Source organism: Panthera onca, chromosome A2 (assembly GCF_046562875.1).
Source record: "Panthera onca isolate mPanOnc1 chromosome A2, mPanOnc1 haplotype 2, whole genome shotgun sequence".
Taxonomy (NCBI): Eukaryota; Metazoa; Chordata; class Mammalia; order Carnivora; family Felidae; genus Panthera; species Panthera onca.
In genome coordinates, this window is record NC_138340.1 from 117,992,195 (window position 1) to 118,018,254 (window position 26,060).

The 26,060-nt window shown below is 45.8% G+C and overlaps 1 protein-coding gene across 7 annotated transcripts in view; it reads left to right on the forward strand.

The window, feature by feature from the left end:
* Positions 1-471: 471 nt before the first annotated feature.
* The window catches only part of SNX10 (sorting nexin 10), a 75,678-nt gene continuing 50,089 nt past the window's right edge, over positions 472-26,060 (forward strand). Inside the window, exons 1-2 of one of the 7 annotated variants that reach the window (XM_078441236.2) lie at positions 472-1,484; positions 16,493-16,560. In XM_078441236.2, the coding sequence (XP_078297362.1) occupies positions 910-1,484; positions 16,493-16,560 (643 nt within the window). In that variant the 5' untranslated portion in view covers positions 472-909. Of the gene's footprint in view, positions 1,485-1,510; positions 1,531-2,480; positions 2,502-4,157; positions 4,306-16,492; positions 16,561-26,060 lie in introns of those variants that run through there. The other 6 variants (XM_078441241.2, XM_060632757.3, XM_060632754.3 and 3 more) reach the window with 6 other exon arrangements.

The window sequence follows — 26,060 nt, forward strand, 5'->3', positions numbered from 1 at the left end:
GGAATAACCTGGTCAGCACAGACTGGGTAATCTGCCTGATATACTCCTGCTAAACCCTCCAGGAAAATAACCTGGCCACAACCAACCTGCTTTTTCCTAGTATTACTTGTTCTGCTCCCTTCTGCCTATAAAATCTTTCACATTGTCCAGCTCCTCAGAGCTCCTTTCTGTCTGCTACATGGGATGCTGCCAGATTCATGAATAGTTGAATAAAGCCAATAAGATCTTTAAAATTTGATTCTGTTAAATTTTAACACCAGTAGCTTTAAGATTCAGAGCTTTAAGTTCAGGATCCAAGATGTTAAGACACTACCTTGTAGACTTGGAATTTTGTTATGCAAAGTTAGTTTAGGTGTGGAGGATAGACAGGCACAGTTTTTCCTTTTTTTTTTTTTTTTAACGTTTATTTATTATTGAGAGACAGAGAGACACAGAGGGTGAGCAGGGGAGGGGCAGAGAGAGGGAGTCACAGAATCCGAAGCAGGCTCCAGGCTCTGAGCTGTAAGCACAGAGCCCAACGCAGGGCTCAAACTCACAAACTGCTAGATCATGACCCCAGCCGAAGTGGGTCGCCTAGCCAACTGAGCCACCCAGACGCCCCAAAGACAGGCACATTTTCAGGTGGGCCTGGAAAGGCCCTGAATGATAATCTGCAGCTGGCTGCCTCTGACGGGAAATTTCGTGCTGGGAAAATGAAGTATAAGGCTACGTTTATTATTCTGGCCTGTAGTCATCTAGGAGGTGCTTCAGTGAACCCTGGGGTTTTCCGTGCAAACAGGTGGGTCAGGCGTAGCCCAAGGTGTCATTGGGAAAGGATTCAGGTCCCTTGGCAGAAAAATTTCAAACATACAGCAAAGTTGAAAGAATTTTACAGCAAACACTCCATGTGCCCACCGCCTAGATTCTACCATGAACAGTTTACCTTTCTTGTCGGTCACGCTATATCTATCCCCTCTCTCCCCATTCATCAATCCTTCCATCACTAAGGGGGCAGGATTGGCAAACTCCAGGTGGCTTTCAGGTGGTGATTCCAAAGGATGCCGCTTGCACACCTTCAGCTTTAGAGCCCCGGCAAGCGCGGGTATTGCCTCCCCAGCCGGGTTTGGCGGACTCGGGAAAGAGAACGCGGGCTCCGGGGCGCGGCGGCGCACCCGGGCGGCGGCACCGTTCGCTGCAGCCCAGCGGGCCGAGGGTGCGTCTCATCTTCCGCGGGCGGGAGGGCGGGGCTCCCGGACGGCGCCGGGGTGCACCTGGGCTGGGCGGTGCGGTGGCGCCCCGGGGCGGCGGAAGCGGGAGGCCCGGCGGCCCCACGAGGTCTGCGGGAGCCGAGCGCGGGCGCGGGCCGCTACGTGCGCGGGGCGCGCGGGGCTGCGCTCGGGTGCGCTCCTGGGCGCTCGCCGCCGCCGCCGCTGTGCCTTTGAGTCAGCAAACTCCGTCGCCCGCCAGCCAGCCCGCCGGCTTGGCCCTGCCCGGAGGAACCATCCGTAAGTGACAGGAGCCCTGCGGGGGAGGCCTCCTCGCGTCGCCGGGGTGGGGATCGCGGCCGTGGGCGAGCCGGCCACCCTTTTCTTTTCCTGAGGGGCCCATGCGCCCAGGTGCCGTTCCCTGCGGGCCGGGAAGAGCTTGGGTCTCCCGGGATTGGAGCGGGGAGCTGCCACCTTTCCAGCCGGGATGTGCAGGGGAGGAAGAAATGGTCGGCTTCTTTGCCAGGGGAGGGCATGGAGCGTATTACGTATCGATACAGGGGTATATGGCTAAAGAGATACCCCGGCGAGAGGGTGGGGCGGAGATGGAATCCTGGATGCCCAAAAAAGTGCTGTAGCACCTTACTCCAGGCCGGGTTTGGGTGTTTTTGTTTTTTTTGTTTTTGTTTTTTTTTAACCCATGAAACGGTAGTTTTGAGTTTAGAAATTGGGAAGGGTAGGCAGGGGTTTTCGTGGGATTGCGGGATTGAGGGAAGAGGCCTGAGAGAAAATCCACGTTGACTGGTGACCGGGTTTGGTACCACCGGAAAGCAACAGCCTGTTTTTCAGTTCTGATGCATCATACTTCTGTGAGATTATCGAGGGGAATGGTCACGGGGACGCAGGGCAACGTGCCCTGCTTGAAAGGAAAGGCGTCTATTTCTGCAGGAAACGTTTTCTTGTAAGAATGATGGAATTAGAAATTTAGAGCAGGAACGAGGCTTTCACGTGATCTCCTTCAAACCTTTCATTTTAAGGACGGGGAAACTAAGGCCCGGGGAGGGGAGTCCTTCAGCCGGATGGAAGCAGAAACAGGCCTAGATTCCAGTGGGCTTCTGACTCTGACCCTCGGGGGACGTGGAGGGGGGCAGGGGCGGGCTTGGAATGCAGAACTCCCTGCCCTTCCCCCCCACCCCCACCCTGGGTGGGGGGGGGGGCGGGTGAGCTGGGCCGCGATGTAAGGTGGACGGCGGGGAGAGAGCCAGTGAGAACCCACCGGCTCCTCTATCGGTGTCCGGGAGGTACCAGGCACGTGAGGTGAGCACTCCTGCCATTTCTGCCATCACTTCCAGGGATGGCTGTTCCTAAGGCCATTTTTATTCTAAGGAATGGTAGATTTCAGGTTGATTACTGGGGGTGTTTTGAATAAAGGTACAAAAATAAAATACATTTAGAAGTAAATAGGGGAAGATGTGAAAAACGTGATTACAAGCACTGGCTTGTATTTAACTCAGCGTCCTGTTTTCTTCTGCCGGAGTATTTCATTCTCAGTTCCCACCTTACCAGTTACCCGGTTCAGTGGTGAGCAAATTGGTGTTCAAAGAGTGGGGGCGTGCTCAGGTGACAGTGCTCCACACCAGGGGTCTCTTGACTGGCACTCCACTTCTCTCCCCACCACTCGGCTGTGGTGAGAACTTCCTCTTATTTTACTTTAGGGGAAGGCCTCCTGGAGCATGGTATCCAAAAAATAGATCTGAATTGTCATTCTTTTCTAAATAAAAATGTATTCATTAACGGCTGATGATTGTGTCCTAGACGCAGTTTTCCGTGGCTTTGGAGCACTCTTAAGTATCTTCTTTCAGCCTTAGGGTCTCTGCTTTCATTTTAAAGGGTTCACTTTGTTAGTTAAACTAGTTTGTGAAATGGCCTCTTTTTTTTTTTTTTTTTTTTCCTCTTTTGGTGTCACTGCTGTGGTTTAACAACCAAGTTTGCAAAAGGCTTAGAACTGGTTGAGATGAGAGTCCAGCGTCTGTAGTCTTTCATTTCTAAGAGTGGCAAAGAAGAGCTTTTTGCCAAGTCAGGGCTGACTTCCATGGAGAATATCCCAAATTTTAGACTGTTAGCACCTACCTCTTTCTTTCTCTTGGTTAACGCAGTAACTATGAATCAGCATTTATGCTCTCTTAGCCCTGTTCAAATAAAAGATAGTACGGGGTAGTGGTTACAGGTTATGGTCTCAGGCTCACCCACGTTGAAGTCTTGGCACAGTCATTTGCTAGCTGAGGTACTGTCAGTGGGGGGCACTTAACCTGTCTGACTTATCCTTTATTCAGAAATTAAAACAAAAAAAACAATGGTAATCCTTGCGTCCCAGAATTGTAAATAACAACAGCTGACATTTCTTGAGCACTTACTATGTGCTAGGCATTGTGAGAGAGTTGTTATGTGACAGTCTCCTTAATCCTCACAACAAATTTACGAATCTGATCCTATTTACCTCTGGGGAAACTGTGCTCGCTTCGGCAGCACATATACCTCTGGGGAAACTAAGGCATCAAGGTATTTAAGACTTACCTAAACTTCACAGCTCACAATTTTAACCACTCAGCAAATGTATCCCACCTTTCTATAATAGCTAATAATAATTTTGGGCTTCCTGTAGGCCAGGCCCTTTTTCAAATAGTCTATGTATATATTAATAGTCCTTTCTACCCCCTCACACTTCTTTTTTTTTTTTTTTTTTTTAAGTTTTATTTAAGAGAGAGAGATAGAACACAAGCAGGGGAGGGGCAGAGAGAAGGAGAGACAGAATCCCAAGCAGGCTTCACACCATCAGGCCTATGTGGGGCCCAATGTGGGGCTCCAACTCCGAAACCACGAGATCATGGCCTGAGCTAAAACCAAGAGTCAGTCGGTCGCTTAACCAACTGCACCACCCAGGCGCCCCACATCCTTCTTTTTTTTTGGTTATAGATGGAGAAACTGTGGTTCAGAGCCCAGGGCAGACAACTAGTAAATGATGGAGACAACATTTGACCTGGGCAGCCTGGCTCTGGAATGGGTGCTCTCACCCAGTCCCCCGTGAATGTACGGAAAGGGCTGAGCCAGGCCTCAATCAAAGGCAAGTCTTATTGGCACTTTCATTTATTCTTCCCTAAGTAACTACTTCCTCCTCCCAGTTATCTGCAGAGGAGATGCTTTTAGTTCTGCAAAGATTCAACTTTGCGTAAGGTTTTGTGATTCTATGTACGTTTATGGTATTCTCTGGTATTTTTAACAGTGTGTGGTAGGCCTCAGAGATCTTGATCCTAGGAATACAGAGATAGGCTTTTGGGGATCTGTGAACCCCCTGAAAATGTCTGATTTTATACTCATGTGCAAAAGTGCATTATTCTGGAGGAGAGAATCCACAGCTTCCGATTCTTAAAGGGTCACCCGTGGCGGAAAGAAAGGTGAGAAATGACTGTTCTATTCCCGACATCTCATTTTACAAATGGGGCAATGGAGACCCAGTGGAAAGGTAGAATAACTTAATCTGAACGACACAGCTAATTAGGTGTAGAAAGGGGACCAAAACTCGGGTTTCCTGGTCTTGTCTTCTTTCCATCGCACTCCCATGTTTCCCTTTGGAATAAGTGGTGCCAGGTGAATAAATTATGAGATGTCAAAAGACTCACTCCTCACCTGATAGGCTGCCACAGTGTGTGGGGCCCGCAAAGCTTCCTGGAAGTGCCTATCAAAATACAGCATCTTTTGGCATATCATGTTGTAAACTGAACCCCTTTACTGTGATTCAGGATGGGCATCAACAACTCCGAAAGGTACGAGCAGGAGTATAAAAATGGGGGAGAAGGTGAGGAAAGAGTCATAACATGCACCGATTGAGTCGCAAGGAGGCCATTGAGGCCTCTTGGTAGAATTGTAGTGTTAGAAAATGTTTTGCTGAGACGTGTGTAAATTCGATCTAAATTCCATGAAGTCTGAGAATTCTGTGTAGTGTGTGAGTCACTAGGAAGTCAGGCCACCTCCTGGCCAAAGGCTGATGCTCCAGTGACTAAGCAAGACTGAAAGGTCATGAGATCTTTATTAGTTTAGGCCAGTGCTTTAACTTTGCTTCATTTTTACAAATTGATAAAGTTTACCTGGAAGAATAGATTTGTCCTAATAGGTAATACATTTTGAAATGTACTGTCCAGCCAGATTTCAAAATATATCATGGACCAGGGATGGGGAGTCCAGAAATGGTTCCATTGTGAAGACAGGAATTGAAAGTAACATAAAATCAACTACAGTTAAGTTTGTTGAGATGGTTGCCTCATACCATTCATAAAAGCACATTCCATTTAGAGTAAAGATTATAAGTCAGAAACAAATTATAGATATTAAAATATACATACATGTGATGGTTTTCAAAAATAACTTTGGAGTAGGAAAGACCTTGCCAACTTTAATACTCAGAAGGCATAAAGGAAAATACTGATTTAACTTTATGAAACATTATACTAATATAAGAAAAAAGATGTCGTAAACAAAGTTGAAAGGCAGATGACAGATTAACAAAGCAAATAGTTGCAATATCTAAAAAGGCATGGAGTTTTCAAAGTCAATAGAGAAAAGAAAATAATCCAATAAAAATACAGGTAAAGGCTATTAACAGGTAATTCACACACACACACACACACACACACACACACACACACACAAATGTTTAACTTTGTTAATAATCAGATAAGTGATTTGTTGCCTTTCCTGTTCTTCCACTCTCCCACTGACCCCTCCATTTGGTGGCTCCTTGGCCTGTCCTGATCCTCTTTTATTTTTTATTTACTTATTTATTTTATAAATTTTTTTTAATGTTTTTATTTTTGAGACAGAGACAGAGCATGAGCAGGGGAGGACCAGAGAGAGGGACACACAGAATCAGAAGCAGGCTCCAGGCTCTGAGCTGGCAGCGCAGAGCCTGACTCAGGGCTCGAACTCACGGACTGTGAGATCATGACCTGAGCCAAAGTCGGACGCCTAGCCGACTGAGCCACCCAGGTGCCCCCTGATCCTCTTTTATTTCTCCACACTCTCTCCGTATATCTGTGGTTTTCAAATGTTTTTGTGCATTAGAATTCTCTGGGAAATTTGTTAAAGCAGATTTCTGGGCCTTACTTTGAAATATTCTCATGCAGTAGGTCTGGGATGAGACCTGGGATTCTGTGTTTTGATTCCCACGTGATCCAGATGCAATGACAAACACTGGACAAGCTGGTTTAATTTGTTTCTGAGACTTTGAACCATTAATTCCTTGATGCAGATGGCTGGCTCTCTCCTGAGCCCCAGGATTATGTAGTTAACATCAAATCTGACTCCTTGGATGTGTCAGGGACATTTTAAGTGAACTTGCCCAACATTATTGTCCCTCCCCTCCCCAGTTTTGCGGGCCTGACACTCAAGCGGTGTGGGGTCCTCTTTAGGAAAAAGAACGCAGCATTGTGAATGCAAAATGCAGTACAGGTCCGCAGAGGTGTCTGTGCAGATGCCGGCCCAGAAACTGGAGATTCTTTAACTTCTTGGTGATTCTTCCTCTGCTCCCCACTCTCACCCAACCCGTCCTCCTCCCTTGCCCATCTGAAGAAATCATTACTGCCGTCCATTCGTGTGTCCAGGCTAGCACCGGGAGCCATTTCTCCACCCTACCTCCCAGCCGGCTCAAGGTCTCAGTTCATTTTCCCATCTGTCTATGCTCCACCCCCTACCCCAGCTCCCCCCCCTTAGCTCAGGCTGCTGCCACACACATTCATATCAGGGCCTGATCACACCTCTCGTTCCCCTCGGCTCCCCTCGGATCCAGTTTCCTAAATCAGCCAGAGTAATCTTTTTAAGAACATACATTGAAACGTGTGGTCTCCTGGATCTGCCAGCCCCATGGTGTGGACTGGATTGTCCCTGCAGATGGCTGAGACTCATGGCAGGGCCATGAATGTGGGGTGGGTGGGGGAGGGTCGGGCTGGGGTCACACTATACGAGCTTGACCTTTTTGGGGACTGGTTTCAAAGAAGTGGGGTGCATCTGGGGAGGCACGCCTGCATTGTTCACTAAGGCTTGTTGCTTTCCCTCCCAGTTTACCGCCTTTTCCTGTTAGAACTTGGGGGCCATGTAAGACCTGTGGAGTGCGAGCAAAGTCGGGGTGGATGTCCATTCTTTGCCTTTTGGTGCATTCCTGTGGTGATTAGATGTTATGTAGTAAAATCAGACTGTTTAATTAGTGTGGGGAAGAAAGGCACATTCTCTTCTAACCCAGGTGGCACCTGGGGGCCTCCTGTTCCTTAGAGAACTAATAAACCTCGGGGAGAACCCACCAGCCATAGTCCAGGGAATTCCACAGTTTTCCCAGGTTTTCTGCTAATTCCCTGGGGTGCAAGTGGGAGAAAGGCTCACCTGCTCTCTCTGTTTTACCTTGGTGTCAGCCCTGACATGCTGATAGAGCAGTCTGCCACCATGTGCTTTGCTGGGTCAGTGGACTTAACTAGGTTAGTGGGAGGTCAGCTGGTGGCGCCCCTGACCTGCCATCTTGTGTGTCCTTCCCTCTGCCTCTTAGTCCTTCCCTCCCTCCCTCCTCATTTTCCTCTGAGCTCCAGTCTTTTCCCTCCATGACTCTGGATTCTTCCCAGTTCTTTCCTCAGACTTATAAACCCAAACAGTTCAAAGTGCAGAGCACAACAAGGGGCTTTGTATATTGGAGACCTGTGCTTCTTAGAAATTAGAAATATAAACACGTAAAGAAGAGAATTTTCTATCAGGTGATAATTTTCTTCCCCCCTTTTTTTTTAATTAAAAGTTGTTTTGGTTTTTTTTTTTTTTTAATGTTTGAGAGACAGAGACAGAGCATGAGCTGGAGAGGGGCAGAGAGAGAGGGAGATACAGACTCTGAAGCAGGCTCCAGGCTCTGAACTGTCAGCACAGAGCCCTATTTGCGGCTTGAACCTATGAACCACAAGATCATAACCTGAGCCAAAGTCAGATGCTTAACCAACTGAGCCACCCAGGCACCCCTCTTCCCCTTTCTTATTGACATAGCAGCTCTCCTTATTGTGGAGTGGCATTTGGAAGAGCTGGGGCAAAGGGGGAAAAGGGGAGAAGGCAGTCGTCCTCACAGCATTCCGGGGTCACCAGCTGGGTTGGGAGATGGTGTTACCATAGCTCTGGGTTCTGGTATCTCAGCAGGAGACAGAGACTTTTTGTCAGCTATCTATGGATGATCAAACCCTGAGAATCTGGGCTCCTGCTCAAACACGCATGAAAGCTCCTATGCCAGGAAATCAATGCAGTGATTTACAAGGAGGTGCAGACTAGATGCTGGTTTTTTCCTAGTCAGCTCATTTCCCTGACAGCTGAGAAACCTTGAAAAACTGACCTCTGTTTTGAGAACTTTGCTAAACCGAGTCGGTAAACAAACACATGTCAAAATGCCCTTGGATTAGTCAGTGCTTTGGCAAGTAATTTAAGGAATAATAACTTTGGTATTTTACCCACTTGAAAAGGACTTTCTATGTGGCTTATCTTCGCCTTCTTGGATCAAAGTTGGGCATTGGACATCCCCGGGTAAATGATTTACTGCAGGCAATGGCCCAGGTATGCATTTCACACACGTGGGCTGAGTTTCAGAGCTGTATAAAGATCTAAGATTTTCTGCTTCTGTAAATATTACTGTTTCATCTGACAAAACAGATACTTGAAAAGAACATTTTCTTTAAAGAACATTTTTTAAAGGCACAGGTGCTCTGTGATATTGAGGGAGACTTCAGCATTTTTCCTCAGGGGTCTTGGAGAAGTCTAGGACCGTAATGAACAGGGACAGCGGCTGACACAGCAAATCCTTGGCATCTGCCTCCATGTTTGTTCCTTCAGTCTTTGCAGCAGATCCACGAAGTAGGCAGGTGTCCTGTTTTTACAGATGAGGAAACTGAGGCACAGAAAGGTTACTTTCTCCTGGCAAAGGGCAGAATGAGAATTCACAGTCAGGCTGCTTGGCATTGAACAGCTCCACTGTTTTCCCATTCACTGTGTCCTTCCTACTCCTCTTAGGGGAAGTCAGAAGTGAAATCTTGCTCAAACATGAAATCTCCCTTCTTGCTTGTCCCTCATTTTAACTTGCGAGTTCTTCCTATCTGGACAGATGTCACTTTGGACAGATTTGAACTTGACCAGTAGGTCACAGTTCCTTGTGTTGCTCTTCTCACAAGTAACTGAAATTGCCTCCCTAGTTGCAGTTCTTTGCAACAGAGGCTGCGAGCTCGCGGAAAGATTGTCATTTCCAGTGTGTTGTAATGCTTTTCCTTTTGAAAGAGAATTTATCACTGGTACTAAAGAGGAACATTTAGTGCTCACTTCTGTCTCTAATTTGCATCCCTGTACCCTTTTCTTATCTCACTGCCAACCTGTTCTCCAAAACAAGATTGTTTTGTGTGGATGTCCTACATCATCCCAGCTTATTCCCACCCGACCTCATCTTTCTCTCTTAGCTCTCAAAACAGCGCCCTCCGCCCACCCCCACACCTTTCCAACTTCTTCATTCTGCCAGTGACCACAGTCTTTTTTCCGGTCACCTGATTGGTGAGTCATCACTGACTCCCTTTTCTCCATCATGCTCTTGTCCAAGTTTTTTTCATGATATATATTTTTTTAAATAGATTTTGTGTGTTTTTTTAGAGCAGTTTTAGGTTCACAGCAGAATTCAGGGAAAGCACAGAGAGATTCTATATACTGTCTGCATCCCCTCCCCCATCATCACCCCGAGTCCACACTTGACATTAAGGTTCACTCACGGTGTTGTATACTCTATGGGTTTTGACACAAGTCAGACACGTGTCCACCATTAGAGAATCCTACAGAATAGTTTCACTGCACCCAACACCCTCTGTGTTCTGCTTCTTGTTATTTTCTAGTGCTTTTCCATCCCCCCAGCCCACCTTGGGTCCGTGATGTTTTCTGCTGGCTGGAGCATCCAAGCAGCCCCCTGATGAAGCTCATGGCCTTTAATTTCTCTCCCGGTCAATCCATCCTCCACCCCATCCTTGCATGAGTTGTTGCTATCATATCATGGCAACTTACTCAGTCATCCCTGCCTTCCAGCAGGATCGAAGTTCAAATTCCTCCTCTTTTTTAAATATATAATCTAAAAAAATTTTTTAAATTTATTTTAGAGAGAGAGAGCAAGAGGCAGAGGGAGAGAGAGAGAGAATCCTAAACAGGCTGTACACTCAGCATAGAGCCCGACACAGGGCTTGATCTCATGACCTGAGGTGAAAGCAAAAGCTCAACCGACTTAGCCACCCCAGAGCCCCATCAAATCCTCCTCTTATCATGCAGGGACTTCCCCATCCTAGATGCCCTTTGGAGCCCTTCTAGACTTAACCTCCTTGCAGTATTCTGCCAACACAGCTCTTCCACTCCTAGGGGGGCCGGATTCCTGGCTCTCCGAACGTGGTACTGCTGCTTAATCACCTGGTCCCGTTTTCTGTGCTTGTCCTGATGCGAGCATCGAGGCCTCCTCACTCCCTGTCTTCTCCGTGAAGCCTCTGCCTCTCCATTCTTCCTGTGGCCTTGTTGTCAGTGCTATTTTGGGGGGGAGACTGACACACAGTGAGTTCTACATTACAAGCGGAGTGTCTCATATCTGTGCCTGGGCATCTTTAGGCCGTGGAAGTGAGAAAGTGTTACTTAACCATTTAAAAAAATACCCGTCACCAGGACCAGACCTGTAACAATCAGACAGCAGGGGCTCAGTGATTACATATTGAATTGACTTGTCCTTGTCCCCCGTAATGCTTAGAGGGTCCTTTATTGCCAGTGACACTAAAGAGGTCTGTCATGTGAATGCAGCACACCTCTCTCAGTATTCTTTCTTTCTGAGGAGAAAGTCACATCTAGATGTTTGGCTGCAGGCTTTCCCAGGTTCATATACAGACAGGACTCTGCCCCCAGCTCACCTCCTAAAGCATTTGAGACATTAATGAGCCAGTGTATCGGTTGCTGTCTTTTAAGCATTTAGTTCTTTTTTTTTTTTTATTTTTTTTTTTTATTTTTTTATTTTTGGGACAGAGAGAGACAGAGCATGAACGGGGGAGGGGCAGAGAGAGAGGGAGACACAGAATCGGAAACAGGCTCCAGGCTCCGAGCCATCAGCCCAGAGCCTGACGCGGGGCTCGAACTCACGGACCGCGAGATCGTGACCTGGCTGAAGTCGGACGCTTAACCGACTGCGCCACCCAGGCGCCCCTAAGCATTTATTTCTAAGGAGGTAGTGCAGGTGCCATGCTGGACATAGTGGGTCCCGTGTGGTGAGTAAGGAGGCGGCTGGTTACCTGGCTTTGGATCCTGGCTCCTTCACTTACTAGCTCCACGACCTTGGGCGTGGTTTCCTTATTTGTAAAATGCGAATAATGATACTTGGCCGTCTTGGGGATTAGATGAGATAATTCATCTTACAAGCTCTTCAGTGTCTGACACATGGTTAGCAGTCTGCTATTTTTTATTTTGATTACAGTTTCTGATTATCAGTGGCATAACTGTAACATTATTCCCCATTCTCCTCTTTTACAGTCCAGTGGAGTTAGGTCAGGAGGAAAGATAGAAAACGACAGAGGAAGACCTGGGTGGCTCGGATAGTCCCCTCTAGGCTGTTGCTGGCTGAAAGCTTTCTTCTCTTCCAAGGTGAATGATTAATGACCATGAGTGAGAAGGGAGAGGGCTGGGAGGAGAGGCAGGTGAAGTGTTTGTATGCCCCTTCTCTCAGCCTACGTGGTTAGGCCGCTTAGAAACTTGATGGTGGTGCAGACATGGAGAAAATCAGTTGGGAGTAATGCAGTCAAATTTATTTGACCCGATATTTATTGGGCACTTACTATATGCCAGGCACTCTGCTAAGTGCTGTTATAAAGCCTGAATGATTTGGACAAGGTCCCTGTCCTTGTGGGACCTTTGAGAGGACAGATAATAAACAACAAAATAGATTAATAGATAAAACAATACAGATTGTGATAAATTCTAAAGAGAAAATAAAAGGGTAGAACATTACTGGGGGGAGTTTGCTTTAGTGGGTGATCAGGGGAGGCTCCGCTGAGGAGGTAGTATTGAAACCAAGAGCTGCAGGATGGGAAGGAGCCTCCATGGTGGGTTAGGTGGGGAGGTCAGGGTGGGAGGGGCTTTAGAGGGAACAAGAGGCACAAAGGGACTGAGGTGGGAGTTTCAGAATTGACCTGTAGGGCAACTAGGCACCATGAGTGTGCAGAGTTGAGCCAAGGGGTTGGTCAGAGAACCAGAGCGCTGTGCTTTACAGGGGTTGTGCAGATATAGACTTTGTCCTCTGAAACAGTGGTTTTCAAAAATTGTCACCAGTACACTTGAGGGAGCAGGCAGTGACCTTCTGGGGTGGGCTGTCGAGGGGTTGGTGATGGGGAAGTCTCGGGTCTGTGCGATTTGAAAAGAGCCCTCTGTGATTGGGATGTACCTCCTTCTCCCCTTCCCCAAATGGAGAAGCACTGTTCTTCAGGATCCACTCAGAAGCCATGGGATCTGGGAACTTTTACGTCCCTTATTTTTCAATTAAATGTGTGAGGTTATATAGGCACACTATAGGACATGGAATTCTGTCAACTGGTGAGAACATTGGCTTGGGCATTTGAGGATGAGTCACTGTTTAATTGGATCGCTGTGTGACCCACTTCAATACCTAACTGTTTTTGAATAGAAAAGTTACTTTTCACTTTCTTTTGAAATTATTTAGAAATGACTTTGGAGATGTCCTTTAAGATTCAATGCACGTGGATGTTGTCCTTGTGTTAGGAGAGGCGGTCGAGGGGAGAGGAGAGAAGAGCTTCTGGCATTTAGGAGCCTCAGTTTGAGTCTGCACCACAGAGTGTGGCTTTCAGTGGCCATTTATCCTCTCTGGGTATTGGTATCCTCTTGTGTGAAATGAGACACGTAAGTTGCCTGCCTCACCAACTGTCATGGGACAGTGCTTTTATAAACGTCAGAACATCAGAAAATAAAAGTTAACTTTCAAAAGCTTAAATTCTGGGGGCACCTGGTGGCTCAGTTGGTTGAACATCTGACTTGATTTTGGCTCATCAGGTCACTATCCCAGGATCATGGGATCAAGCCTGCTTGATGCCTGCTTGGGATATTCTCTCTCTCTCTCTCTCTCTCTCTCTCTCTCTCTCTCTCTTTCTCTCTCTCTCTCTCTCTGTCTCTCTCAATCTCTCTCTCTCTCTCTCCCCCTCCCTCCCTCCTCCTCTCCCTCTCCCCCTCTCCCCTGCTCATGCTCTCTTGCTTTCTCTCTCTCTCTCTCTCTCTCTCTTAAAAAAAAACCAAACAAACAAAAAACCCAAAGAACTTAAATTCTGTTTGTGTACATTATGGCCAATTGCACTTATGGCCCCGATATAATTTATGACATAGAAGGTAACTTTTCACTGCTTACAGATGATTGGTTTCTGGAATAATTTAAAGGAGAATATTTTTATAACTTTACACTTAGGAGTAGGCTTTGTAAATATGGGGCAAAACTTAAAAGCCATAAAGGAAATGACTGATAAAATTCATTACCTAAAAACAATTAGCATAGCAAAACCCCATAAGCAAAAAAAAAAAAAAAAAAGTTTACAAACCAGAAAAATATATTTGTATTTCATGTTATGTATTAAGGATTAATTTTCCTAATACATAGAGAACTCCTACAAATCAATAAGGAAAAGAACAAGAATACTATAAGAAAATGGTCAAAGGATATGAGCAAACAATTCATAGAAAATAACTTAGTGGCTCCTAATCACATAAAAATGCTGACCTCACAAATAATTTTTTAAATTCTAATTAAATTGCACTGAAATTTACAACATTTCACCTGTCTGGGATTCACAAAGAGAAAAACATTTTGAAAACCATCCATGTTAGGGAGGCTGTGGGAAAACAGAACTCACATACTCGCTTGAAGAATGTGTATTAGTTTCCTATAGAGGCTGTCTTGCTGGTATTTGTCAGAGTGGAAAATTCACATGGTCTTGCTTGACTCAGAAATTCCATGTGCAGAAATTTATCCTTCAGGTAAATTCACGGGATTCACTGTTTCTAACAGCAAGAGTGCCTATCCGTGCAAGCTGGTGAACATGAATTAGGGGACATTTGCACAGTGGAGTAGTACACAGCCACAAAAAGAGAACAAGAATGGTCTATGAATATCTGTGGAGCAGTGTGTATTGTTAAGTACAGAGTGAAGTGTAGGAAGGACCATATGTGAGTCTACGATTTACAGAAAAGGAAGCGGGGGGGCGGGGATCATATGTGTATGTACTCGCATATGCATAAAATATCTCTGGAAGTTATATTAAAAATGATGAAGAGGTAGGGAAAAGAGGGAGAGTTTTTATTCTATACTCTTTCGTGTATTTTATATTTTGAAATAAGTTATGTTTTAAAAATTAATAAATATGAAACAAAAAATAGAACATAAAACTGTCGTTGAGGTAGGGATTGAACCTACGTATAGATTCAGCATTGTGTTTGATCCCCAGGTTATTAAACGTCTTTATGTGTTCACCACTATCAGAGTTTGGGGCTATGAAAAGGGAGGACACTCTTCAAAGAGCTGTTGGCCACTTTGGGGACACGAGACTAATGTACACCACAGTCAGAGGCCAGTGGAAGGACCATCTGATCAAACATTCAGGGGCTGGTGCAGCTGATTTCTGATGGGGATTCGGTTCTCCACTAGTCAGGGGAACACTGTGTTCGAAGTGTATATACAAAGCTTGTGGTAGAATAATGGCCCCCCAAAAGGTCCATGTTCTCATCCCCACAAGCTGTGAATGTTTCCTTGTATTCAAGGGTGGATGTGATTAAATTAAGACCCTGGAGATGAGATTATCCTGGGTTTTCTACGTAGGCCCAGTCGAATCACATGGATCCCTACAGGCAGAGAACTTTCTTGGCCATGGTCAGGGGGAGATGCGCCCCCAGAACAAGGGTCAGAGAGATGATATGTTGCTGGCTTTGAAGATGGAGAAGAGGGCCAGGAGCCTAGGAATCCCGGCGGCCTCTAGAAGCTGGAAACGGCAAGGGAGCAGTCTCTCCCTTAAAGCCTCCAGCCCTGTAGATGCCTTGATTTTAGCCGAGAGAGATCAGTGTTGGATTTCCGATCTATAGAGCTGTACAATAATAAGTTTGTGTTGTTTTAAGCCACGAAATTGATGGCAGTTTGTTATAGCAGCTATAGGAAATGCGTGCAAAGATGATGTAGAAATAGCCCCGAAGCTTTGCTCTCACGGGCTTTCGAGTTTAGGAGGGAAGAGAAGACAAGAATCTAGTCAATTACCATGCCAAGCAAACATGGAAAGTGGCATGAAGATTTGCAAGGAGCTGTCCACGAAGGAGCCAGGGAAGGCTCGGGGAAGAGGTGCAGGTGAGTTGTGCCGTGAGAGGCAGTGTGGCTTGCTGATTGGGAGGAGGGACTTTGGTGCGGATTGTGGGTTTGAATATTGGCTCTGCCTCTTCTTATTTATGGGGCCTGGAGAAAGTCAATCTCTCTGTGCCTCAGTTTTCTCATCTGTAAAGTGGGGATACTTAATAACGCCTCTTCGAAAGGCTGTTGTGCAAAGTCAATAAGTTAACGTGTGTCGAGTGCTCGGAGTAGTTTCTGGCCATTCTAAGGGCTGTGGAGGTGTACGCTTTTGATATTTTGCCCTAACGGATGGGTAGGGCAGAGATAGGCAGAGAGACGTGATGGAGCATCTGGGGACACCGAGCCCACTGCTGGGGAGAGGAAGGCTCTCAGTTGAATGGTGGGATCGCCGGTGGGAAGAAGGAGCAGAAACCAAGACTGTTTCAGACCATGGAGCCAGATGATGGTGGCCTTGGAAGTTGGATGGAAGGACATCCACTTAGTGCCCTAGAGGTTTCAGCAAGTAGGATGACAATGAGTTCAGCGAGGGTGCTGATCAGGTTTCTCTAAGAGGGGAGGCAGGTGTGGTTTTTGAGCCCTGACTCCAGAGTCTTCTTCCTACTCACCTCTACTCCATCCCTTCACTCTGAGCAGCCTGACCTCTAACCAAGATGGTCACTCTTCATTCTCCTCTCTGCTACCAGGGCCACCCTGCAGGATTTGGATTCGGGGCCACCACCTGGTGTCTTGTCAGTACTGGATCACCAGGATTCCGTGTCTCTAGAGAACACTGTGGGATCTGTAGCTGGCTGTCATGTGTGTAGATGCTCAGAGTCACCTGCTTCTTCAAAGCCAGTTTTCAGCCTCTTCTGTGTCCCCACAGACAAAGGAGCAGAGACCTGAGCTGTGTGGCTTCAGCAAGTCCCCACAGGCTGATGGCTGGGCCCGGTGGTGAGTGTGGGCCTATCCCTGTTGCCTTTGAGAAGCCAGCTCTCTTCTGGCCATTTGGGGTCTGTGTCTTCTCAACATGTAGGGCTGGTTCTTGCACAGATGACCCACCAGAACCTTCAGAGTTCTTGGAGAGAATGATCCTGAGGTGCAGCATTGTAAGCAGAAATGGGAATCTGGATTTTCCAGACCCGACTGCCTAGTCCTTGTGTCCTGTGTGTTCAACCTCTGCCTTTTGGAAATCCCTCTTTCCTCATAGCTGCTCAGATTCCTCTTGCTGACTCAGGGATGCCCAGGGCCTCTCAGGGAGCTGTCCCTGAAATACGGGATTCCCGCCTTCCCTTCCTCCCCATCCCCCCTCACCCCCCCAACTCTGTGCTCTTTCTTGGCTTATCTCATCCTTCTGCCCCTCCTCTCACTCCTGCTTTTGTCTCCTAAGAATTTACAAGCTGGAGTGTCAGTCTTCCAAGGCCTCTTCTCTACTACATTATCTGATAAGTGAGTGAACTTGTGCAAAGGGACAGGTAGGGGCTAATGAGTGGATTTATTATGATCATGTGAGGAAATGCCCAGGCCTGCCTGTCCTTGGATAAGTCATCACCTCCATTAGGTGTCTCTTCTTATCTGAGAAACAGAGACCGTAATACTTGCCCCGCCTCAGAGGACTGTTGTGACTAGGATATCATTCATCCATTTGTTCATTCACTCATCCGTTCCATAGTCATCGAGTACTGACATCGTGGCTGATACTGTGCCAAGCAGCAGGTATACATTAGTGATAGAACAGATGCGATGCCTGCCCTACTCTTGTGGGGACAGATCACAAACAAGAGACAAAAGCATATGTATTCACAGCTTATGGGTACATGGTAATGTCCGTGACGGGGCCAAGCTGTGATTGGTTTTTTGTTTGTTTTTTTTTTCATTTTTTATTTTTTTACATTTGTTTATTTTTGAGAGACGGAGTGAGACAGAGCACAAGCGGGGGAGGAGCAGAGAGAGAAGGAGGCACAGAATCTGAAGCAGGCTCCAGGCTCCAAGCAAGCATTCAGGACAGAGCCCGACATGGGGCTTGAACCTACGAACCATGAGATCATGACCTGAGCTGAAGTTAGTTACTCAACCGACTGAGCCCCCCAGGCACCCTGGCCAAGCTGTGATTGTAAATGGCAGCCTTTGGTTTACCAAGGTGGAGGCCTTCTAGTAACTCGGCAGTTTGGGCTCAAGGTCTCCTGGGTTTCTGGGTGATAGCATGATGGGTTGGGAAACGTCTGAGAGTGCTTTGCTCTTCCTTTCCCTTAATCATGCCGTGGAGGTTCTCTTTCCTCTGCCGGGGCTTTCAGCTGGCATTTGGGCGGTGTTTGTATGGGCGCCTGGCCTTGCCCTTCACCGCCTTCTCACTGCCTGGTAGGTGAGTGCACAGGTGTGCCCTCTGGATGCAGGGCTGCTTCCCAGTCCTGTGTGCAGGAAAGGAAAGAGGATCTTGGCTTCTGCCGCAAATGACAGAAGCTTTGGTCACTGTTGACTTCATGATAGTTGCCAGGAGGGGTCACTGGAGATTTAAGACTGTTGTGATAAAGAAGTTTGAGTTGCTTAAAAGTAGATTCTGAGGAAGCTCCAGATGCCAATGGTCGTGCGTGAGTCTGGCTGTGGGTTACTTCATCCAGAGCAGAGGCTACGCATAGTTCTTAAAACTGTCATGTTAGGGCTTGTGCTGGGCCCTTGAGATCAGGATTGTAGTTTTTCATCCCTTCCTCTGCTGAGGAAACTGGCTTGGACTGAGTCTACTCCCAGGTAGTAGCACACTTGGGAACAGAACCTCTTTTTTTTTTTTTTTAATTTTTTTTAATGTTTATTTTTGACAGAGTGAGCGAGTGCGCGCGCGCGCGCGCGCACACACACACACACACACACACACACACACACACGAGCGAGCAGGGGATGGGCAGAGAGGGAGGGAGACACAGAATCCGAAGCAGGCTCCAGGCTCCGAGCTGTCAGCACAGAGCCCGACGCGGGGCTCGAACCCACGAACCGTGAGATCATGACCTGAGCGGAAGGCAGACACTTAACCGACTGAGCCACCCAGGCGCCCCTCTGTTTCTTCTTTTATACACCGTGCTGCATCTTGGGAAAGGGCCTAGTATTTATATTAAAAAGATACGTGAAGCACACATAGGAATCAAGATGTAGAAGTTAACTGGCAAAAGGAGGAAGAAGCTAGTTTGTGTGTGTGTGTGTGTGTGTGTGTGTGTGTGTGTGTGCATGCACACGTGCACAGAAGAGGCGCGAAGAACCTCCATGCATGGGGCATTTTGGGGACCCTGCAGTTTCTCTCTCTCAGCCTTCATGTGTGGCTAACTAGAAAACCACTTAGCAGATACCTGATCATTTTTTTTTATTGTAGTAAGAACACTTAATATGAGATCTACCCTCTTAACAGATTTTTAAGTATGCTACACAGTATTGTTTTTAAAAATTTTTTTTTTAACATTTATTTATTTTTGAGAGATAGAGCACAAGCAGGGGAGGGGCAGAGAGAGAGAGGGAGACACAGACTCCAAAGCAGGCTCCAGGCTCTGAGCTGCCAGCACAGAGCCCGACGTGGGGCTTGAACTCACGGACTGTGAGATCATGACCCGAGCTAAAGTCGGCCACTCAACCAACTGAGCCACCCAGGTGCCACTGCCATGCAGTATTGTTAACGATAAGTACATATCACACAGCAGCTCTCTAGAATTGGTCCTTCTAGTAGATACTGGATGGTGTTAGAACTTGTACACTGGTGTTTTGTCTCCTCAGGGCTATTGTTTCCCTCACAGGCAGCACTTTCCTTGACTAAGACATTGCATAACTGGGCTCTTCACGGTTGGTTGTTCTGCCAGGCCCGGAGAACCTGCTGTACCTGTGACTCTCTGAAAAGAATATTTGGGGGAATTCTATACCTGTAAAGATTGTGTGTTTTTTTCTTTTAAATTTATTTACATCTTAGTCAGCATACAGTGCAATATTGGCTTCAGGAGTAGACTTCGGTGATTCATCCCTTACAAACAACACTCTGCTCATCCCAACAAGTGCCCTCCTTAATGCCCATCAGCCATCTAGCCCATCTCTCACCTCCCTCCCTCCATCAACCCTCAGTTTGTTCTCTATCATTAAGAATCTTTTGTGATTTGTTTCTCTCTCTCTTTTTTTTCCTGACCCACGTGTTCATCTGTTTTGTTTCTTAAATTCCACATATGAATGAAATCATATGACGTTTGTCTTTCTCTGATTGACTTATTTTGCTCAGCATAATACATTCTAGCTTCATCCATGTCATTGCTAATGGCAAGATTTCATTCCTTTTGACGGATGAGTAATATTCCGTAGTATGTATGTACCACATCTTCTCTATCCATTCATCAGTCAGTGGACATTTGAGCTCTCTCTGTAGTTTGGCTATTGGTGATAATGCTGCTATAAGCATCAGGGTGTATTTTTGTATCCTTTGGGAAAATACCTAGTAATGTAGTTGCTGGATCATAGGGTAAGATTGCATGTTAAAAAAGGGTTAGATCATGTAGACCTTTCATGAATTTGGGGCTCTGCTAAACCAGTGGGACTAAGTTAACTTTTCCCCCCTTTTTCCTGAGCATTTATGTAACAAAACCCCCTCTCCGGATTGTCTCCACCTCTTCCATACTCTTAAAGCTCAGCGTTCACCTGTGATATAAAACTAAAAAACATTACAAAGTTAGAACTATCATCAGACTGATAATCAGATCCTGAGCCCTTAAAAAACCTGATTTTTTGACAGGCAGCAAATGCAATTTTCTCTTTAAAAAAGTTACTCCTTTTTTATCTTATTGGACTAAAATAGCTTGCTCTGGATGTGTTTTTGAGTCTCGTGAAGGACTTAATGCTTCTACCATTTAACATTTTAATATTATGAATGGAGTATAATATGGGATGGTGCTATATGATTTGCTTAAAAGATTTTGCTCAAGGGTGCCTGGCTGGCTCAGTCGGTAAAGCACGCGACTCTTGATCTTGGGGTCGTGAGTTTGAGCCCCATGTTGGGCGTGGAGCCTACTTAAAAAAAGACAAAAAAATTTTACTCTCAAACCATTGGGATTTTCCTTGTGACAGTGCCTTACAAAGAAATGCTGAGATTCAATAACTGCTTTTTGTTTTGTATATAGTTTCCTTTATTTCCAGTTGCTTTTGGTTTCGTAGCTGAGTGTTAAGAAACTAGCCTGTGAATGGGATGTGATTCTGCTTCAAGTATTTGAGAAAAAAGATATTCAAGGAAGGGAATAGAATGCAGATTAGAATGGGGGGGGGGGGCAAGAAAACAGAGGGGACGCCTGGCTGGAGCATGAGACTCTTGATCTCAAGGTTGTGAGTTTGAGCCCCACATTGAGTACAGAGATTACTTAAAAGCAAAATCTTTAAAAATTTAATTAAAGAAGTGTCAAAACAGAATTAAGCCATATGCAGTGGAAAGAGTTGACCACAATGAATCAGAAGCATGATTTATTATTATTATTATTTTAAATGTTTTTATTTATTTTTGAGAGAGAGAGAGAGAGCAAGCAGGGGTGGGACAGAGAGAGGGAGACACAGAAACCGAAGCAGGCTCCAGGCTCCGAGCTGTCAGCACAGAGCCCAACATGGGGTTTGAACCCGTGGACCATGAGGTCACAACCTGAGCTGAAGTCGGACGCTTAACCGACTGAGCCACCCTGATTTATTATTAATAATATCTTAATTGGGTTGATGAAGAGTCCATCTCTTGTACTGCCCTCTTTCAGATGGGAAGATAAAACCATGTCTCACCCCTGAGAGGTTTTGTGCTTGAGATCCTCCAGTTCTGCTTATTCCAGTTCTTCCAGTTATCTTGTCCCTCAGAATGGGCAGGTGGCATTGTGGTACCCACACACGGACGAACACTGAACTGCCTGTGCTTGGTGCAGTGCCCAAGCGGCTGGCTGATTTCTAAATACTGTTTTTCCCCACTTTTTTGCACAATCAGTGCATGGTACTGGGGTAGGAGGTCAGGGACCCTAAGTCAACAAGCTTACAGTTTGGTGGGGAGACAGACATTAATTCAGTATTGACACAAATAAGGGTACAAATATCACTGTGATCAGAATTTCAGAGGAAGACAACGATGCAAGGGAAGTGGGGGATTTGACTTTGCTGGAGGGAGTTGGTGCGAGTGGAACCGAGATCTGAAAAGTGAGTAGTGATTAACTAGGCAGGTAGGTTTGGATTCCAGTGTTGCCCCTGGACAAGTTGGTGACCTTGAGCAAGCTGCTTCACCTCTCTAAGCCTTGACCTCTTCATCCATAAAATGGGTGATTTTAGGAATTAAACGGGGCAGTGCACATAATATACTCAGCACAATGCCAGCACTTGGTTGACATTCAGAAGTGGTAGCTATTTTTATTACTATCTGTGTTTTCTGCTCATTTGGAGACTCTGAAAAGGTACCTGTTTACATCTTTTTTTATCCTGGTTATCAAGAGCCACCGAATACCTGAGGATACTTAACTTGGAAAATGGAAGCCGAAAGGGAGATTTATTGCTGGTCTTCAACCAGGCCAACTGTCCTTGGCACCTAAGATGTGGGAAATTCGGCTCGTACAGAGCTGTTGGTGTGAAATCACATTCATAATGGGGCTGCCTTGGAAGCATTTGTAATAGACTAGGATTTTAAGACACAGTATTGTTAGATCACATCTCCATTTCTATTTCTCGTGACAGTCAATCACGAATAGCTAGGCTAATGCGTATTTTCTGTACCAGTACCATATTCTGTTTGGCCATTGATTTTTGCTGCAGTGTTTATAGTTTTACATGGATATTTTTTATAGCTAAAGATGCAGTGGGCTTGTGCATCCTTTGTGAATGGCAAGTTTTGCTTTTCTCTCTCTGCTCCGGGACATATACATGCATATGCAGCCATCCAATTGAAGTTTTTATTGAAAATATACAATTTTTTGCATCTTCCATGTTTCTTAGATTTTGAAGAAAAAGGTGCCAAGAATTCAGCCATTGGTCACACTTAACTTTTATTGCATACTTGGTAAGTGCAGTAAGTCATTATGTGATTTAATTCTCATCCTACGAAACCAGCACCATTAAGAATCCTTTCTTTGCCCCCTATAAGAAAATGGAGGACCAGAGAAGTTAAGTAACTCAGCCAAGGTCACACAGCCATGAGTGGAATGGTTGGGATTTGAATCCAGATGTGAATGGCTCTGAGTATGAGCACTAAACACTTCCATGCTGCCTTTTGAGCTGGTTATCGAGGATTGTTAAGCTGCTGTGTCAGCAAGCTAGGTATGTGCCAGAAGATCGATTAGACTTATATGAGAATTAAGACAAAGGCTTAGAAAAAGGCCAGTGTCCTCTGAAGAGCATGGGGAAGCTTGTTGAATTCAGATTTATTTACTGAGTCAGTAGAAGTGGAGAATGTAGTGCTCTCCTTCTGGATTATTTTCCTGATTGTTATATTCCTTGGTTTTACAGTACAGATCTTAAGGAGCCCTAGTGTATATCAACCCCAAATTAAATATGCTTCAACCCAAAATTAAATAAGTATTAGGAGTTTATACTTAAAATGACCTTTTTACTTTTTCCTCATTCTTACCATATCTGTATCACAATTCCTATGTTAATAGCTTTACTGCCTTAACTATTTGGGAACTGCTTCCCATCCATTTGGAAGCAAGGGAAGGATGAATTAGAGATAAATGATATATTCAGAAATGGGTGTAGACCAGGTGGGTGGAGTTGGAAAGACATACCCCTGAGACTTTGGCCAGTTAAGCTGTTGGCTGTCAGTGCCTGATACTGGCCACAGACTTAGATGGAGCCTGTTCGGGCTGGGCCGGGCTGGCTTTCAAACCATGTGGATTTGCTTTACAGTTCCTGTTTTGTGTTTCTGCTAATCTTGCTTCAAAAATTAACTGTTGGGGCCCCTGGGTGGCTCAGTCAGTTGAGTTGTACGACTCTTGATTTTGGCTCAGGTCATGATCCCAGGGTCGTGGGATCGAATCCCATGTCAGGGCTCAGTCAGCATGGAGTCTGCTTAAGATTCTCTCTCTCCCTTTCTTTCTGCCCCTTTCCTGCTCACTCTCTTTCTCTCTCTTAATTAAAAAAATAATAATTATTTTTTGATGAAGTTTTCGGGTGATGGGGGGTTCGTGGGGTCTGAAGCCGACTGCCAAGAATTCTTCAAGAATTCTTGAAGATGTTGTTGGTGCAGAAAGGTGATTTTAGTAAAGCATGGGGACAGGACCCGTTGGCAGGAAGAGTTGCACTGGGGTTATGTGTGTGTGTGTGGGGGGGGTGTTGACTGTTTAATGGAGTTGGGGGAGATAAAGTCTGAGAGGGAGTTTCCCAAAGAGACTTCTACATGCAAAAGACTTACTGGAAGCCTAGTTATTTATTGTCAAGCTAAGGTTGTTTTTCCCTCCAGTAAAGCATGAACATTAAGACAGTAGGGAGTTCCTGGACTTTAGGCTATGATGGGATTGCCTTTTTCTGGCAAACTGGTGGAGACTCTTACCAGTTTAGCCATTTGTTTTGTTGTCCTTTCCAGGTTTGGGGTAGCCTGGAGTGTCCAAGAAATATCATACATGTCCCACCTGGCTGGGGGGGGGGTGGGGGTGGGGGTCCTAGCGTGTGCTTTGCCCCTCAGCCTGCCTCAGGCTCCCTCATCATTTCTGATGGATCGGAACTGAATACAAATCTGGCCTGATGTGTCAGCTAAAGGAGGGAGAAATATCTTACACACTTCTGAAGAAAGTGGTGTCTTCACTTCTCCAGGCCGTGTTTCCTTTCCTGGTAATTGGGATCTTCTGATTCAGCAAAAGAGGAATAGAGATGCCCAGGGGCTCCGGTTTATTTTATATATTTATATATATTTACATAAATACTTTCAAATCACAAAATCTCATTTTTAACAATGAGAGTTCTTAACAATCCAGGAGTGTATAAACTAAAAAAAAAAAAAAAAAAAAAAAAAAAAGTGCTTCCCTCCCCCTCCCCCCCCCCCCCCATACACCTTCATTGCATTCACTTTGGCACATATCCTGTGGAATCTTTTTCAATGCATCACTGGGCATTTAAGTGTATACACATGTATGTTGTTAAAAAATTAAATTCAACGGGTCAGCATCTCATTTTTAGCAGGTAGAGAGATGCTCCAAGGAACTGTACAAAAAATGGAAGGTTTCTATAGGAAGGAGGGTAGGGCAGGGAAGTTGTTAGCAAAAGAAAAGAAAAAATTGCTTCAGGCAAAGCCATTGTCCCTTGGGAAGAGTGGGGGTATTACCTGCAGATTATTTTACCTTCTTTCTGTGGGGAGAGTGGAGGAGTAGGACCAAGAGGCCCTTGTAACAGATTATCTCATTAGTGTTGACCAGAAAATTCCTGACTGACTGGTTAAGACTACTTTCTGGGGGAGGTTTAAACTGCATTTAGGTTAGTCATTAAGTCCCCCCCCCCACCCCCACCCCCGGCTGGTGGCGTGGCCTTGTGTAAGTGACTCCATTTTGGGCCTTGGTTTTCTTTTTGACAATGTACACGCTTGAACAATGGAAACACACTACATATCATTCTGCAGTTTGTTGTTCCCACTTTGTGCGTCGTGAATAATCCCCTATCTCAGCACTTACAGATCCCATCCCCTCTTTTGGAACAACTGCAAGGTATGCCATGAATGCGCCTTACTTTATTCAATCTGTCCTTTACTAACGGGCATTCACGCTGTCTCCGTTTCTCCAGTTAATAAACATGGCTACAGCCTCACAGATGGGACTTTGCACCTGGTGCCAGTTTTTCTCAGAAATCCCTTCCTAGAAGTAGGGATGCTGGGTTGGAGGGTGTGTGAGCTCTAGACTTTGAAGTCGGTAACCCTGTATTCTGGTCAGGGTCAAGGTGTAAATCCTGGCCTGAGTTGCATGGAGTCCTGTCTTATGTGCCCCTGAGGCATGCAGAGCAGTGCCCAGCCCAGAGCCACGTGACAGGTCTAGTTAATGGGCATGAGGACTCTCCCAGCTAGCTTACGCTTTTTAAATTTGTGAAGGTAACGATTTAATCAGTGTTAAATCTGGGCTTTTGCTTCAATCCAGATATATTCACAAAGAACCTGAATCTGTCAAGTCTGCTCCTAGAACAAAGCCAGTCTGAGTTTTCTTTCCCACTCCCCAACCACTGGCATTTGTTTGCCTTCCTAGTATTTTGTTAATCTTTGGACTTCACAAGACCACAAGATCAGTGTTGTTTGGAAAACACTCCCTTTGGCTTTGTTTGATTTGGTCAGTTTTGTGAAAATCAGTAGTTCTGCTTTGGTCAGTTTTGTGAGCCCTTGCCTAGCCAGACTCCCTGGGCCAAGGCTCCTTTCCGGATGTACAACACACCCTCGAGGTCACGGATCCAGCATTGACAGCTTGCTGTCAAGGTTATGCTGGGGCAGGAAGTGAATCACGTAAAAGGAGTGAGCGAGG